The sequence below is a fragment of the Microcaecilia unicolor genome, chromosome 3, assembly GCF_901765095.1.
Source record: "Microcaecilia unicolor chromosome 3, aMicUni1.1, whole genome shotgun sequence".
In the NCBI taxonomy this organism is placed as follows: Eukaryota; Metazoa; Chordata; class Amphibia; order Gymnophiona; family Siphonopidae; genus Microcaecilia; species Microcaecilia unicolor.
Window position 1 is genome coordinate 448241177 of NC_044033.1, and position 18464 is coordinate 448259640.

The window sequence follows — 18464 nt, forward strand, 5'->3', positions numbered from 1 at the left end:
TTCATGGCATTAATGTCTCCAACCTCAAGGGCGGCCCAAGAAGAAGCCGTCCGAGCCGCGTGGCCGGCCAAGATGGCGGAGGCGAGGAGCGGGGGATGGGCGTTTATGGCGGGAAAAACCGCCACGCCGGATGAAGGACCGGGACATTCATCGGTCACGAAACTGTCACCCAACAAGGGCGAATCAGGCTTTAAGACCCCCGCATCCCCTCTAGAAGCGCTCAAGCGATCCGGGGAGCGACTCTTTACGCCCTCGCCCTCCGACGCCATATGCCACGTGGAGATAAATCGGGGAATCCCCTGCCCGCTATAAAAAGGTAAAAATTACCTGCTTTCCGCTCCGAGCTGTAACGACCTGGTGTCCCAGTGAGTAGCTGCAATGAACGTTTAAATAAACGTCGAAATAAACGCCTTTAAGGACGTTCAAAAAATTTTTTTTTTTTTTTTTTTAACGGAGCCAGCGGGAGGGGGGAGAAAAGGAGGGACCTGGCACCACCAGGTTTGCACTTGCTCAAAAGAGCCCTCAACCCCAGGCACTCAACAAAACCTAAAAATTAGGCTTGGAGGCCTAGCCAGAGCTGCTGCTGTGTGTGACCACCACCTGCTGAGATAGAGAACATACTGAGGAGTTTCCGGCAGCACATGACCACATATAGGGAGACAAAAGTTTGCTCTCTATCTCCACCTGCTGGTAGATGGACACAACCCACCAGTCTATGGATTGATCAGCATGATGATATGGAAAGAGCAGTTTTGAATCTAAGATTATCCCAAGTACATTAGGATGGTTATCTTTAAATTTTCACCCAAAGTTAACACCAACTCTTTACAAGGAACACTATTAAAATCTCCAAACCATAAAACTGTTTTTTTCTTATTTAGCTTTAGAAAGTGCTCAGAAGTCCATTTATCTATAAGTGAGATATTATATTTTATATATGTTAAACTATCTTCAAACGTTTCTAAGACAGGACATAAGAGAAAAATGTTATCTGTGTAGGATAAGACTAATTCCTACAATTGAAAAACGTTTCAAGAGAACCAAGACATACATTAAACCAATGATAGGAAAGCTGTGAACCGGATTGGAGGAGTAATCTAGTGGTTAGTGCAGAAGACTTTGATCCTGGGGAACTGGGTTTGATTCCCACTGTAGCTCCTTGTGACTCTGGGCAAGTCACTTAACCCTCTATTGCCCCAGGTACAAGTACCTGTATATACTGTGTAAACCACTTTGAATGTAGTTGCAAAAACCACAGAAAGGCAGTATATGAATTCCCATTCCCTTCACCTTGTGGAACCCTACAACTAGGATGTCAATGTTATGACATAATATTCCTACCTTATACACAATGAGGCATATTTTCAAAGCACTTTGGGAGGCTAAGTTCCATAGGTTTCTATGGAACTTTGGGAGGCTAAGTGTTTTGAAAATATGCCTCAATATGTCTCATTTCTCAAAAAGTGTTCAAACCAACAAAGTACTGTCTCAGTTATTCTTAATTTGCTTAATTTAAGCAGGAGCAAAGAATGGTTTATATATACAGATATATAGAATTGTAGCAAAACAACCTGCTGCCTTTACTCAAAAAGTGTTTAACCTTTGATGTAAGGACTAAAAGCAGTGTCTCTGTGCTATGTTTGTACAAAGCCATGCTGAGTATGATATTTAAAAAAAAAACCAAAAAACCTGCAATTGCTCATTTAACAAAAACAAACAACTTAGCTATCCAGGGAATACTAGCAACCAGGAACTAATTTTCCCCAACAATTAGATCAGCACCCAAGGATTTGAGGAGAGGAGTTAAAACAATATCTGATAAATTCTCAGCATAAATAACCAATCTGCAAAACAGAGTTTACAAATTCACTAAGCCAATGTAAAATATCCACAAGAACTTCCCCCAACATACAAGAAGGACAAATATCTAAAGAACAAGACTTTTTAGAAAGCTTAAACAAAGTTTTCTTAACTGTAAAGATACATCATCAAATCTTCTCCATCCCCAGACATATTGTTAATTTGATCCCTCATGGACAAATGTTACAATATTTTCGAATCTAGACATAGAAAAAAAAAAAAAAAAAGACTGCTTAATATCTTACTAACTTTAGTCTGAAAGAACTATGCTAACTTCAGCAGTAGGCTGTAAAGACTCGTAAGTAAAGCATCTGTGTTAGTCAAAGTATCAAAGAATTTAAAAAGCGCTTTACAAGAAATATCAGAATTTTCAATTTCCTGATCATAAAAAATATTTTAAGCCAGAGTAATTTGCAATTTATACTCCCTAATTTCCTTCCTCCAATTGAAACAAAACTTATGATCCTGACTTTTCCTCCAGAGTCGTTCCAACTTTCTACAGTTCCTTTTTTTTTTTTTGTGTAATAACTTATTAAACAATGGATTGTTGGTCTAACTTTTTTTCCTTTAAAAGAAGCATTTTCATCTAGTATTTCACTAACAGCACTATTCCATTCCCTCAGCCCTCACCCCATGGGTCCAGCACCACTCACTCAATGGGGACCCCCAGAAATACATCCTGCCCTCTCCCCCAGCTAGCCCTCTCCTTCAGACCCCCTTCCTGTACTCCAGCACCTCTCCTTCAGCAACCCCCCCCCCCCCCCCGCTAGTTCAGCACCTCTCCTTCAGCATCCCCCCGCACCAGTCCAGCACCTGCCCCTCAATCCCCCTCCCCTCTCATGAATCAAGTACAACTCCCTCATCCTTCAAACTCCATTACTCATTCAATAGCACTAATACAATGCCTGGTCCGACCTGGATCATTTTCTCTGTTGTGCCCTATCAGCTGATGCACAATTCCCGTTTATGCGTTGGTGGGATTTGGAAGAAAGAAAAAGGCTCCGGGTCAGATCAGAAATCATTAGCACTGCTGCTGCTGGATGCGTAATGAGTTTTGAAAGGGGGGGGGGTGGAATTGAAGGAGATGTACTAGATTCATGTGGTGGGGGGTTGCGAAAAGAATTGGACGGGGGAGGGGAACAGTTGAGAGAGATATTGCAACTTTTGCTAAATCAAGGGGGGGGGGGGGCTAAACTAGAAAAATAATAGGAATTAACTACTAATACATTTTCAAATTGCAGAAACTGTAAAACATCCTGAATGTATATTTAAAACAACTCTCTTGGACAAATGAGGAAAACTCACAAGTTGGAAGCCCCTGAAACAGTCTCTAATTTTGACAATTGTTGATGCATAGATAAGGAGAAATTAGGTCTTACCTGATAATTTTCTTTCCATTAGTTCTTCACACTATTCCAGGACAAGTGGGTAGTTATGTCCATCGACCAGCAGGTGAAGATAGAAAATACAGAACTGAGCACCACTACATAGCTCCCTGCTAGCTGCTCAGCTCCTCAGTATCCGTCCTCAAGCAAGGAAGAAAACACCCAATCAGGAGCATGGTCAGCAATCAACATATCCAGCCCCAAGAACCATTCAAATATAAGGCCCCTGAAAAACAGGATACAAAGACAGTACATAGAGCCACCAACAAAGGCGTTGCACCACGGGAGGGCTCCTGGAATAGTGTGAAGAAATAATGGAAAGAAAATTATCAGGAAAGACCTAATTTCTCCTTCCATTATGTTCATTCCCACTATTCCAGGACAAGTGGGATGTTCAAAAGCTATCCCTACGAGGGTGGGAAGCTGAATCTGCCATACACAGAACCGACGCCCCAAATGTAGCTGCTGCCTGAGTGGCACCAGCCATTCTACCATATTTACTGAAGGTATACAGCAAAGCGTACGCCGCTGACCTACAGATAGCAATCAGAGAAGAGAACAAAGCCTCCGCCCAAGACATAGCCACACATCCAAGAGAGCCTTCAACCTGATAAGCGCCTCCCAGGATACAGGCTGAGACCACAGCCACCTTCACCCACTGAGCAAAGAAAGCCTTGGGCAACATGAGACCCCCCCTGCTGTTTACCAAACAACCCAATAGGACCAAACGAATGACAAAAAAACATTGGGAACTGTGAAATGCAAGAAGCTTCCAAAAAAACAGACCGCTGACTACGGAAAAACACCAACAAACACTAAGGCAAGAAGCATGGTACTGCCCCAAGTGAGACCCCTGCCTCCGAAAAACAGATAAAGGGACCTTCCAAGAGAGAAAGAGACTGAAGTTGCAAGAAGCAACAGGTTGACAGAAACACCTCAAAGAACACCATGGACAAAGAAGAAACTAGACAGGTGCTTTAGCCAACTAAGCCATGGTGCCATAGAACGAGGGCCACCTATCAACAGGCTCAAACGGGGAGTGCTGAAAGACCCGAAGGACCAGAAAGAGAACTCAGTCCAGAAGGAGCAGCTAAAGAAGACTCCTGCAAGCAGCCCTGAAAGCAAGCCAGGACCCCCACTGGACCTACAGCAATAGCCCCATGAATTTCCCTCCTGCCAAAAAGCCAGAAAGTGGCCCAGAGAGGATGCAATGGTGACCCAAAACCTCACAGCACGCCAGACTAAAACACACGCTGGCAGACGCCGATGAGGAACAGCGCTTCCCGGCCCGAAGCAGGGAAGCCATCACTGAAAGCGAATAATCTTTCTTCCTTAGCCGAGCCCTCTCCAGGGCCAGGCCACAGGACCAAAGGGGGAAGGGAACCTACATGGCCACTAGGCCCCGACAGAAAGACCTCGACACTGAGGGAATCACAATGGCTCCCTAACCAGGAGCCTCACGAGATCTGCATACCATGGAAGACATGACCAGGCTGGAGACCAGGATCACCCTGCCCCAAAGGTCTGCCACTCTCCTCCACAGCCAGCCTAAAATCGGCATGGGGGAAGGAATATAGAGGTCTCTTGCTCAGACACAACCGTCGCAGGGTGAATAGATCCCTAGAGTCCTATGCCCAGCGGTGGCTGAAACACCCAGGAACCTAGACATAGGACTAGGTCAGCAGCTGAAAACGGCTCAACCAACCGCTCCCTCTGCTGGAAATCAGTGTACCGACTGAGCAAGTCTGTCTCCATATTGAGGGATCCCGCAAACCAGCCGAAGGCACAACCAAAGTCTCACTGCCCTGTCCATTAACAAGCTCTCCCGCCAGCAGACTGCTAGGAGTCCCTCCCTGCGAGGCATAAAAAGGCAACCGCTGCAGGCAAGACCGAAAGGCCCAAACGGCGGCATTCCCAACAGTGGGGCAAAGGCCTCCAGAGCTCGGCTCACTGCACGCAGCTCCAGAGGATAGAGGGCCAATGCCCTCCTTGGAGACCAAGAGTCCTGCACCAAGGAACCACAGCAAAGGGCACTCCCCAGCCCGAGAAGCTGGTATCCACAGACACCACCTCCCAAAGCAGGCTCGAGGAAGACCTTCCCAGGGTCAACAACTGTGGAAGCAGCAACCCCCTCAAGCAACTAACTGACAGCCAGAGAGCAAAAGTCAGATGCCGCTGCTCTCTGAAACCTGAGACCAGCGGCTGAGCAGAGCACCCTACCACTCACCACACTTCCCCATCCTTTCTGCCACACTCCTATCTTAGACTGGTTCTTAGTGTTTCTAATGTGTATTTATTTTATTTGTTACATTTGTATCCCACATTTTCCCACCTATTTGCAGGCTCAATGTGGCTTACATAGTACCGTAAAGGCATTCGCCAAGTCCGGTAAGGGACAAGTACAAAAGATGTTATGGTGGAATAGGGAAGATAAGATTCAGGCAGTAGGGTTAAAGGTAAGGAGGGTTTGATAATGTCCAATACGATCTTTGGTAGTAAAGAGTTGCAGAGTTGAGGCATTTAAGTTGGATCAGTCGGGTACGCTTTTCCGAATACAAGATTCTTTAATGATTTTCTGAATTTTAGGTGATCGTAGATTGTGGTAGTGCGTTCCACAGTCATGTGCTTATGTAAGAGAAGTTGGACACATGGGTTGTCTTGTATTTAAGTCCTTTGCAATTTGGGTAGTGGAGATTCAGTTAAGTCCGTGATGAACTCGTACTATTTCTGGTTGGGAGATTAATCAGGTCAATCATGTAACCTGGGACTTCACCGTTTGTTTGATTGTTGGGAATTTGACTGTGAAACCCTGTAACAGAACTTGAAGGTTGCTATTTATGACGACACCTAATGATTGAACTGTAGTTTGCTACTGGCTGCTAAAAATTAGCACGCGCTAATGCTAGAGAAACCCATATATTCCTATGGCCATCTTTAGCACGTGCTAAAAATTGTAGTGAAGCTTAGTAAACAGGACCCTAAAAGCGTTCTTTAGTAAGCTGTTGACAGTGATATTTAACCATACGTTGCATTGACATTTTATTAAGTCAATATAATTGCTTGTAATATCAATATTTTATTATTATTATTACTCTTTATATATTATTTATGCTTTGATACTTTTACTATCTATTTTATTGATGTATTTATATGTTTTTATTAATAGACCCCTGAGGCAGGCGCCTTTTTGGCGCCGAAACACGGCCCGTGTCGGGTCTTTGGCTAATAAAGTACTCCTGTTGTCCCACTCTTGAAGGCCCAGTGTTGCTTTTTCTTTTTTGTCTTTTTTTTTTAAATATATAAAGTTTACAATAGAAAACAAACATGTTTATTTTAAAGAAATAGTCTTCAAGAAACAATGAAAAAAACACACACATACATATATGTGTGTTTATGTGTATGTATGTATGTATATATATATATATTATATATATATATATATATATCACAAAAACATCTCACTTAACCCTAGCTTATCAGTCCACAATTGATCTCATTTTTAATGGTAGGTTTTTATGTTATATAACATACTAGTGTCTAATTTGATTTGTAGTAAATTTTATGTTTATTGTATACAGCTTTGGACAATCCCTTTTTTGGGGATCAGAAAGTGGTATAAAGGTTTGTTTAAATAAAATAAATTACAAGTGCATGTTATTCTTCTTTCTAAACCAACATAGAGTCAATGAAATGAAATAAAATGGAATAAAATGGAGCAGGCTTCAGACATAGCTTACTGTGGATTCTGTGCACAATCTTCCATGATGTTATGGTCACACTATGTACACAGGAGAAAAAAAAAAAGTGCACAAACAACTGCATAGAAATCAGTGCACTAATGATTCCTCTTAGTATATTTATTCAAAAGGAGTGAAGCCTGTGAAACTGGGATTACCTTAATCAGTGGGAATTGGATTAGAGACTCAAGTGTTTGTATTGTTAAATAATTTCTGGTTTTAAAAGAGAAAAAATGAAATCAGTTGTATTATTTCCACTAATATTGGGCAATAAGTATGTTTCCAACGAAATAAATTGACTATACACCGTTTTGGGTTTGAAGAAGCCAACCAGACTATCAATGTGGAATAATGATTCAGATAATAAATAACTGGGGATAATCAGGTTAATACCACGTTTTCTTTGTTTACTGTTGTTTAATTGATCTCCTTGTCTTGTTTCACTCTATTTTGTGGTCTAAGGAAGAGTTTATAATTACCTGATTGAAATAATTCTTGTATTATTTTGTCTGTATTTCTGGCAAGTTATTTTAGTGCTTGTAAAATTAAATTCTTATAAATAAAATTAAAAAAAAAAAAAAGAAATCAGTGCACTTTATAATTCACCTCCAATGGTAAAGAGGGCCATAGATATTAAACCCTGATGACAAGTGTGCACAAGGCCTGAAGGCTGGGGATTTAGTATGTGGTCTGAGGAGCAGTCAAGTGAGGAGCAGTCAAGTTAGGTGCAGAAGCCATTATAAATGTATATGATTCAAGTATGTTCATAGATGAATATATTATAACCTCTGAATGTACTTTGCAACTCCGCCAATCCTCCCCCCCCCCCCCCCCCCCCCCCCAAAACACCTCCCTGGGATTTGTAGTATGGAGTGTTGCCATGATTTCTGTTTCTGCCAGGTACATGTGACCTGGCTTGGCCACTGTTTGGAAAACAGAATACTGGGCTAAATGGACCACTGATCTGACCCAGTATGGCTACTCTTATGTTCTAATACGACTACAGCCAATTCACATGCAAGTACACACCTACTTGTCATAGTATATACTTGTACATAAGGTAATTTTTTGAGGCCTTTCACGTGTATATGTCTTTATACGCTGGTTGGAAAAAAAAAAAAAGCCTTTAAAAATTGTCCCATCAAGTATGAGTGAAACGTGCTCATCATCAGTTAGATCTCTTAACTGCCAAGAACAGAGAAGGAATTCGAGATGGGGCATGCAATACAGCATTCAAAACACAGAAAAACTTACTTGATTTTCTACACTTGCATCTTGGACTAGTTTCCTAAAAACAGCTTCTGCTATTGGAGATCGACAAATGTTGCCTAAAGAGAAAGACATTGTGTTCAGATACGTGTAACCAAATATTCTATCTTCCACTGCAAAAAGAACTCTTGCTTGTTAACGTACTTTCACCAAGCTGCTAGCAGACCTTATCCTGGTAAGAACACTCATACACTTTCTTTTAATGAGAGAACTGTAAAGCCAACCATATACAAATCAGATGCTTTAATTCCATTTTAGGAAATGGTCCCCCAAGTTAACAGTTAGGGTGAGCAGTTAGTAAATGACCCCTTTAGTAAGTTATTTGGGCCATTATCTTTACCAGATTGTGAATAAAACAATATAATATGGTTCAATTATCTTGAACATGAAAATCAATTAAGTTTGTATCATACAAATATTTTCAATTGTAATAGTAAACTGTATTTCTTTCAGGCTGGTTCAGATTTAAGAGCAGAAATGACTTCCCCCTTCCTAAAAGATTTACAACTGATTTAGTACCTTTTTTATTGTTTTACAGTTGAAGGAGTAAGGGTGAACCTTCTGTAACCCAAATCTTTAGATCTTAGTTGGTCAAATTAACTAGGGTAAGCACAAAAGAGGATGGAGTCCAGTTGATTAGATCTGCAACTACCGAAGATCCCTTGACAAAGACACTGCAAAACAGGCACCTGTCAGAGCATCAAGATAAATGACCGTTTTAAGCCAGCCATTTCCAGCATAATTATGTTAAGAATTAGAATCGTGTGAAAAACAGTGAAAAAAAAGAAAAAATATTTAAACACTGTTAGCAGCGGACTACGTGCTTACAGAAGCACACATTTGGAAAGAAGGGGGTTTTGTCTGTGATTATAACACTGTTGTTCAATCAATACTGCATTATATGGATCTTCAATTTCTTTAATATATGAATATAAACACTACAATACATACAACCCCACAGTGCCCCCAGTATTCCAAAAGAGCCCTACAACCTGATTCCAATCACTCACACACATGCATGCTCCTTGTACCAGCTGTTGTTAAATTTCCATAGATTTATACATTTCTTAAAGAGACCTTAATCCCATTCCTCCTCTATTTCATATTCCAGAATGAGGAGCTAGGTTACTTATTGACTGTCCTTTTAAATGTCCAACATGTAGTCGATAACCTTATATCCAATATGGTGCTGTATCGATTAGGAACATGTTGAATCAAAGCCTGATACAGGAATCACTCCAAACCATTGGAGACCTTCCTAATAAGAGTTTCAAAAATGTAAACCATCATATGGCGTGAGCGTCAGCGGGTTGCGGGTACGGCTGCTGAGGGCTCCTTCAGCGTGTCCTCAATCATATTACTCCCATTCTCGGTTCGTGAAGGAGCCGCGCGGGAAGAACGGCGCTTAACTTTAGCCGCTTTTCTGCCGTCGCCCAAATGAAGGGCGGCCATGGCATTAACGTCTCCCACCTCAAGGGCGGTCCAAGAAGAAGCCGTCCGAGCAGCGTGGCCGGCCAAGATGGCGGAGGCGAGCAGCGGGGGATGGGCGTTTATGGCAGGAAAAACCGCCGCACCCGAGGAAGAACCGGGACACTGACCGGCCTCCAAACTGACACCCAACAAGGGCGAATCAGACTTTAAAACCCCCGCACCCCCGCTAGACACGCACACGCGGTCCGGGGAGCGATTCTTTGTGCCCTCGCCCTCTGACGCCATCAGCCACGTGGAGATCAATCGGGGAACCCCCTGCCCGCTACAAAAAGGTAAAAATTACCTGCTTTCCGCTCCGAGCTGTAACGACCTGGTGTCCCAGTGAGTAGCTGCAATAAACGTTTAAATAAACGTCGAAATAAACGCCCTTAAGGACGTCCAAATTTTTTTTTTTTTTAAACGGAGCCAGCGGGAGGGGGGAGAAAAGGAGGGACCTGGCACCACCAGGTTTGCACTTGCTCAAGAAGAGCCCTCAACCCCAGGCACTCAACAAAACCTAAAAATTAGGCTTGGAGGCCTAGCCAGAGCTGCTGCTGTGTATGACCACCACCTGCTGAGATAGAGAACATACTGGGGAGTTTCCAGCAGCACATGACCACATATAGGGAGGCAAAAGGATTGCTCTCTATCTCCACCTGCTGGTAGATGGACACAACCCACCAGTCTATGGATTGATCAGCATGATGATATGGAAGAAAGCTTTTAAATATTTTTGAAACTATTTGTAATTGGTTGTGCATCTTAGAAGTAAAACATTCCAATTTCTCACAGACCAGAATGTAAAATATGTAGAAAATAATTTTATATCTAACCTTTATAGTGCTATGGTTCTGAAGCATTGAAAAGTGTTTAGAAGAAGCTTCACAATCTTTTGCTACAATTGACTAAGCTCAACATATATTCCAGAGCTTGTCCATGCAGAATCAAAAATACAGTTGTATAGATTTTAAATATCTCCCTAGCCTATGGGCCACCAATGTAAGTTATTTAATAAGGGCAATGTACTGTCAATCCTTGACACCTGACAAATGAGGATACTGTAGACAATACACAAAGTTTAGCAAAGGGATGCAAAATAAGACCAAGAATATTATATTGTCTCTGTAGCTCTCCATGGTGCGACCTCACTGAGTATTGCATTCAAATCTGGTCACCATATCTCAAAAAAGATATAGAGGAATAAGAAAAAGTTAAAAGAAGAGCAATCAAAATGATAGAGAATGGAACTCCTCCCATATGGGGAAAGACTAAAGAGGTTAGGGCTCTTCAGCTTGGAAAAGGCTGAGGGGAGATATAATTGAGGTCTATAAAATCTTGGTGTAGAACGGATAGAAGTAAATCGATTTTTGTTCACTCTTTCAGAAACTACAAAGCACAGGGGACACTCGATGAAATTACATGGAAATACTTTTAAAACAAATAGGAGGAAATATTTTCTCACTCAAAGAATAGTTAAGCTCTGGAACTCGCTGCCGGAGGATGTGTTAACAGCGGTTAGTGTATCTGGGTTTTAAAAAGGTTTGGACAAGTTCCTGAAGGAAAGTCCATAGTCTTTTATTGAGATGGGACATGGGGGAAGCCACTGCTTGTCCCGGGATTGGTAGCATGAAATGTTGCTACTAATTGGGTTTCTGCCAGGTACTTGTGACCTGGATTGGCCACTGTTGGAAGCAGTACAGTGGACTAGATGTACTATTAGTCTGACCCAGTATAGCTATTCTTATGCTGTGTTCTGTAATGGTTGTAGCCTCTACAGTAAATACTTGCTGCAATTGGCATATACCATATTAACATAGTTCAAATATGTTAACATCAAAACATGCACAATTATTTGGACTATTACAGGTGTAAAAGTGGTATGTATTCTCCTGAATATCTATAATGCCCTAAACACTTTAATAGAAATGACTTTTAGTTGGGAATCAAAAGTGAGAAAATTATGATATACCCTGTATTTTGAGCTTTCTCCAATGAATATATTATATCATTTACAGTGGGGCAGGCTCTTCACAGAGTGGATGAACACTAAATCCCACGAAGTGAACCCTGGGCTACTCTGCAGTCAAAAGCCCAGGTACATTAGGTATATGTCTGTTTCTGGAGGGCTCACAATTTAAAGGAAAAAAAGAGATGAAGTGGGAATTGAATTGCACTGACCACTAGGCAACTCCTCAGATCCGCTTTTTGTTTTGTTCAGAATGTCATAATACCTGATGCTGTCATAGAGCCTGATATTCCTTTCCGCTTTCATTTTCAGGGAGAGTGGGGAGGGCAGCAACCATTGGGGATTGATGAGGGGTCATGCCTTAATCCTTCCAGTGCTTAATCAGAGCACATTTTGTACCCCAACCATGACTGAAACAGGTGAATATAAAGACATCCTTCTTTTTATTTATTTAAAAAAATTAAATTATTTATTTAGATTTTGCTCACACCTTTTTCAGTAGTAGCTCAAGGTGAGTTACATTCAGGCACACTGGATGTTTCTTCCTGTTCAATTATCGCTGTTGGACATCATAATTTTGGGCCATTCCTATACTGCACAAAACATACCCACAACATGCTCCCTTCCTCTTTGGACAAACTGCAGTGTAGTGTGTCCAATTCTGCTGTTCCAAAAATTGTAATTTGGATGTTTTGGGGAGATGGATGTTTGATTTGGTTTTTTGTCGTCATTTTGAGACAGCCAAGTGATTTGAAAATGAGCCCCATAGGCTGTCGAGAAATGGAAGGAAAAGCCTTGTAACTCACAATAGCACTACTCCATGCTCAAACTCATTCAGTCGTTGGCTAAAAAAAACCTTCCGTTTATAATGTTTATCTGCATACTATTCAAAAAGAATTTCTCAAAGCATTATCCTTACATTTTTCAATACTTAGTAAAATGGAGTGGTTTCAGATCTTAATCTCCTGCATATGTTGAGTGTCAATCTCAAAATGGCTGCAGGGACCTCCTGCAGCATTCTCAGCAGCTATCTTGGTTCACTGGTATTAGTTTGCAGGAATAGGTAGATTCCATTCTGGCCCCTGAAAAGGTCACTATACCCCAGGTTTTAAGGTAGGCCTTTGTGGCATGGAGACACCTAAGCTCTTGCTTCCTCACTTCCCTCCTGCAGCACACAGACACCCAGCTCTCTCCCTCCCCTGGCCCAGTGAGGATCATAAGTGAAGGAAAGGAGAGTGGCTGCACATTGGGTCTCATCCTCCTCCTCCTCTGCCATTTTGGTGCTGGATGTGAAATATGAACCATATGGTTCAAAATTTCCATTGGGCAGCAGAAGAGAAGGCTGTGGACTAATGCAATGCTGCTCTCCTTTACTTACTTTTGTGATAAATGCTAGACAGGAGTGGAGGGGAGAATTCATGTGTGCATGTGTAGGAGTTGCTGATGTGGGGGAAGGGAGAGTAGAAAGAGATGGTGCTGATGCCGCCTGCTTTCCACAGCCCTGATGGAGATGCACATACGTTGTTCAGGCTGCAAACCTAGGTGCTAGGTCCTATTTTTAGTCCCCAAGGCAACCTAGCACCTGGGATTTGTCAAGCTCTGGTTTACCTCCTTTTAGAACAAGTTCATCCAAAGTTTGAAATAAATATTACCGTGATCACATTAGTCATTCTGAAAGGGAATCCCAAGCATTTACCACCGCCTTTGTAAAAGAAATTGGAGCTAGATTCAGTAAATGGCACTGAAAAAAAAATTGGCACTTAATGCTGTTCTATAATGGGCACCTATTATAGAACAGTATTGAGTGCCAACTTCAGTGCCCAAGTTTAGGCGTCAGGAGTTACACCTGCTAAAACTAGATGTAATTCTGGGTGCCAGAGCATACCAGTGCCCGCATATTTTAGGAACTCCGTTGACCCGCCCATGGACCTCCCATGGCCATGCCCCTTTTTGGGGTGCACGCTATGGGATGTGTGAGCATAGCAAGATGTGCGCCTAAATCCAAATTGATGTTGATTAGTGCCAATTAGCACCCAATTACCAGCACAGATTGGCTTTAGTTGGGCACACATATTGGAACAGAGTCCAATTTAGGGCATTCTAGATAGAATCCGGGGTTAAATCCTACTATATAAATGAAGAGTGACCGACACAAATCTCTTCCGACGAGGAGGCAGGAAGTTCCAGGAACAGAGCTACGCCTACGGGTGACCACTGACTGGCGCCCACCGGGCGGGGATCGTCCAACAGCAGCTCAGAGGTGCACACCAACGGTCCGATGAGCTGCTGCTGCTGCCGCCGCCGCTGCTGCTGTGACCCGGGCACTTTCCTCTGCCACCATCCCCCAGGCCGTTTTTCCTGGGCGGGGGCTCGGCTGGACCCGGCGGGGCTCCGACCACTTTCTTGCCCGTTTTAATAGGCTCAACGTCTTGTATTTGATATTCTAAACTCTAACCCCTTGCTTACACAATATTTATTTACACAAATGTTATAAAACTAAATATAATGTATCTTACCTTGATAAATACAAATTGAAGCAGCTAAGTTAACTCAATGTGCATCTCAAACAAAACATATCCCACCCCTCCTCTCCTCTAGGATGAATCTAAGTCCATAGCTCTCAACTCATGTAATTTGGTGGAAAAAGAACCATTTTATTCATCTTTCTCTGGACCACTATACCCTTTTGGAGCTATAGCTTCCAGAAGTGTATTGTGAGGTCTCACGGAAGGCTCCTTTTTTCAGCTTGTTATGCCTCTCAAGATCATTAGCATAAAGAAATTCTCTCCTATCACATACCATTACCTCAGGTTTTGGTATTATAGATGCATGACTCTACACTTTCTTGTGCTGAATCTCAACTACAGCTAAACATGCATGTTCCCACACCATATGCAATTTTATCCTAAGAAAAAAACATTCCTGTGTGATCATGGTTAGGTTGGAGGACAAAATCACACATGCGTATTTTGCCTGCAGTAACCACACAGTTAGGCAGAAAGCTTGTGCAGTTCCTATGGGTTTACATGCATGTTAACAGCATAGCAGTGTAGAGAGGGATCGAATGTGGGTGTTAACTCACACGGAAGACATGGCTACACAGTGCATTTTGTTTAGTATAGAGCCGTGTGGTTTTGCAGATCAGCCAGCTTTGTATATATAACTTATTCATGATCTAGTAGCGCAATTAGCTAGCTTGTGTTTTTTTGACCTTTACAGGGACAAGTTAACAGACAGGTTTGCTTCGTCTAAAATAATGGGCCATAAACTTTAAACCCTCTGTTTGTTTCAAACAGACTCTGAATTAATACAGAGACGCTCTCAGTGAAGGACAACTATAAGTGATAAGTATTTGAGGGAGGGGGGTTGCAAAGGGCAAATTATGGATAACTGAGAAAAATACCAAAGAAGCAGAATTATGTGAAGGTGACCTTGGAGGTCAGAGTTGAAGAATACCCAGTGCTTTTTTTGTGCCGGTACGCAACGGTACAGCGTACCGGCACCTTTTTTTGCCCCCCCCCCCCCCCCCGCGACACTCCGGGCGAGTCCTGCACTTACTTTTTTTTTTTTTTTTAAGACTCAGAACGCGCGAACGATGCAGCCGGCAGCGATTGAAAGAGGCTGTCTGGGCTGGCGTCTGCGTCGGAGTTTCCCTCACCCTCTGCGAGTCCCGCGAAACAGGAAGTTGTAACAACGAAGGCGGGACTCGCAGAGGGTGAGGGAAGCTCCGACGCAGATGCCTGCCCAGACAGCCTCTTTCAATCGCTGCCGGCTGCATCGTTCGCACGTTCTGAGTCTTAAAAAAAAAAAACTAAGTGCAGGACTCGCCCGGAGTGTCGCGGGGGGGGGGGGGGGGGAGGATTGGGGAGAGAAAGAGGGAAACCAACAGAGGGAAGGATTGGGGAGAGAAAGAGGGAAACCAACAGAGGGAAGGATTGGGGAGAGAGAGGGAAACCAACAGAGGGAAGGATTGGGGAGAGAGAGGGAAACCAACAGAGGGAAGGATTGGGGAGAGAGAGGGAAACCAACAGAGGGAAGGATTGGGGAGAGAGAGGGAAACCAACAGAGGGAAGGATTGGGGAGAGAGAGGGAAACCAACAGAGGGAAGGATTGGGGAGAGAGAAGGGGAAAACAGATGGAAGGATGGGGAGAGAGAGGGGAAAAACAGATGGAAGGATGGGGAGAGAGAGGGGAAAAACAGATGGAAGGATGGGGAGAGAGAGGGGGAAAAACAGATGGAAGGATGGGGAGAGAGAGGGGGAAAAACAGATGGAAGGATGGGGAGAGAGAGGGGGAAAAACAGATGGAAGGATGGGGAGAGAGAGGGGGAAAAACAGATGGAAGGATGGGGAGAGAGAGAGGGAAAACGGAAGGATGGGGAGAGAAAGAGGGAAGACGCTGGATGGAAGAATGCAGAAAGAAATAGGGGAGACACTGGAAGGATGGGGAGAGAAAGCAGAGCTGCTGGATGGAAAAGGGGAATAGAGAAAGACTGGAGAATAAGGGGAAGGGGCATGGGGAGAACAAGGGTGAGGAAAAGATGAAAAGCCACAGGTAGATGAAGGAAATTAAAGAATGGATAGTAAGAATGAATTAAATCTGGACAGAGAGAGAGCCTGAAAAATATTGAAGAAAGCAAAGAAAAAGGAGACAAAAATGACAAATGGCACAGAAGAGTTAAGCGAAAACAAAGGAAAGCAGAATCACAGACTGGGACCAATATGGAAAGAAAAACAGTCACCAGACAAAGGTAGAAAAAAATCATTTTATTTTCATTTTAGTGTTTGTAATATGTCCAATTTGAGAATTTACATTGGCTGTCTTATTTTGCACTGGGTATACTGGAGCTGTAAGAGCTTACAGAGATTATTTATCATGAAAAAAAAATCACGTTATTTTTTTCTCCTATAGTACTATAATATTTTCAATGATGTCTGTTTATATGCGCCATGGCTGGTATAGGGGGTGTGGTTAATGTGGGTGTGGCTATCGTAGGGGTGGAGCCATATGTGGTGACCCCACCCATAATGAGTACCAGCACCTTTTTTTCTACAAAAAAAGCACTGAGAATACCAGATAAAAGAGATAATATAAGGCATTAAGTGATTGGACAAAATTAAGCTTCAGTAATCTGACTAGCATATCTTGTGGCAGACAGATTTGTTAAGCTTCCAGGGAAATATACAGACCACACAGATTTTATTTTCCTTATACTAAAATTTAGACTGATATAAATAAGAATTCAATTTTCTACAATACTGGAATACAAATTTTTATTGTAACCATTTATTTACTCTAAATTTTAGAATTATTATTATAAAAAGAGAAAACAAACTCTGGAGTGTGATTCCTTTGCCAGAAGGGCTTTCTTTCAGTCTCTTCTGAAGTTGTATAGCTTCCCTTTAGAGGCGGGAGGGGGGGGGGTGGCTATACAATTTAAATTTATGGTAATAAAGGACATTAAGAATTCTTCTCAATGCTCTGGAGAAAGAGGCTTTTGATGCACGCACAACATAGGAAATGTTTTCATCAGGTCTGGGGCATCATAGAAGATTTAGCAGAGAGTTTAATGTCAGGTTTTAAGATTTAGTTGCCAGTTTTGTCATCTTCTGCAATCAGAAAGAACTGCCTACAATGTGCATATGTCCACACAAAAACAAACAAAAAAAAGTGTCAGTATCTGTTCTTCTGCATTTAGAAGTTAGCCTTGCAAAAATTTCTTAACACATAGAATTTATGCAATTTTAATATGCACAGAACAGGCACAGATGTATGCCGATGCTTTTTTTCAGACATATGCAGAAGAAGCCGCACTTATCTCAAAACCTTTGTGTGCATGCATCTGGTAGGCTCCTCCCAATTACAGCCTAAGTTCTATGTGCACAAAGTTTACATACATTTTGCTTTCTACATGGTGCAGTAATATACTCCACAAAACTAAAGTAAAGAACTTGCATGGAAGGAATGAACCAAAGATGAAAAAGTGGAGTCAATCAAATGTAGGAACCAGATGATTCTTTAATTGTCACTATCCAAAGTATTCAAAGAGCCCGACACAGCTATGTTTTGGCACAAGAATACATCTGCACCAGGGGTCAAGAGACAATCTTTATCAACAGATAACAGCTGAAGGAATGAATAAACTAGTTCTCATTTCTAAAGCTCTTCAATAAAGTGGTTTTAAAAATAACTCGGTATGCCACTCTTTGAGCAAGGTGTTCTATTAGAGTGGCATACTGAGTTATACTTAAAACTTTATTGAAGAGCTTTAGAAATGAGAACCAGTTATTGATTCCTTCAGCTGTCATCGGTTGATAAAGATTGTCTCTTGACCCCTGATGCAGATATATTCTTGTGCCAAAACACAGCTGTGCCATTCTCTTTGAGTTTTTTGGATATTGACAATTAAAGAATCATCTGGTTCCAACACTGCCTCACTGCCAATTTGACTTCTTTACCCTTTGTGCCTTCCATCCACCCAAAGTGAGGGGCCATTGCAGAAAGCTACACTTGACTGTCTTTTTCTATTGTGAACATATTACTGCAGAAGTCAAAGTTAACACCCACAAGATGGGAGGAGGGGCACAACCAAACTACACTTAAGACATTCAGATGGTTTCTGAAAGTGTGTGCTCTGTTCTTTCCTCCCAAAATTGCCAACAAAAACAGTAGATGTGAAGCACATCTTTAGGGCAGTTTAAAAGTGCCTTGCACGTGTAAAACTGTATCCTCAAGCAGGCACATGTGTAAAACTGTATCCTCAAGCAGGCACTTATG

At 42.2% G+C, this 18464-nt stretch overlaps 1 protein-coding gene across 1 annotated transcript in view; it reads right to left on the reverse strand.

The window, feature by feature from the left end:
• LOC115464799 (low molecular weight phosphotyrosine protein phosphatase-like) overlaps window positions 1-18464 on the reverse strand; it is a 63976-nt gene that overhangs the window by 43887 nt on the left and 1625 nt on the right. Inside the window, exon 2 of the mRNA XM_030195160.1 lies at window positions 8237-8310. Coding sequence (XP_030051020.1) covers window positions 8237-8310 — 74 coding nt within the window. The remainder of the gene's footprint in view (window positions 1-8236; window positions 8311-18464) is intronic.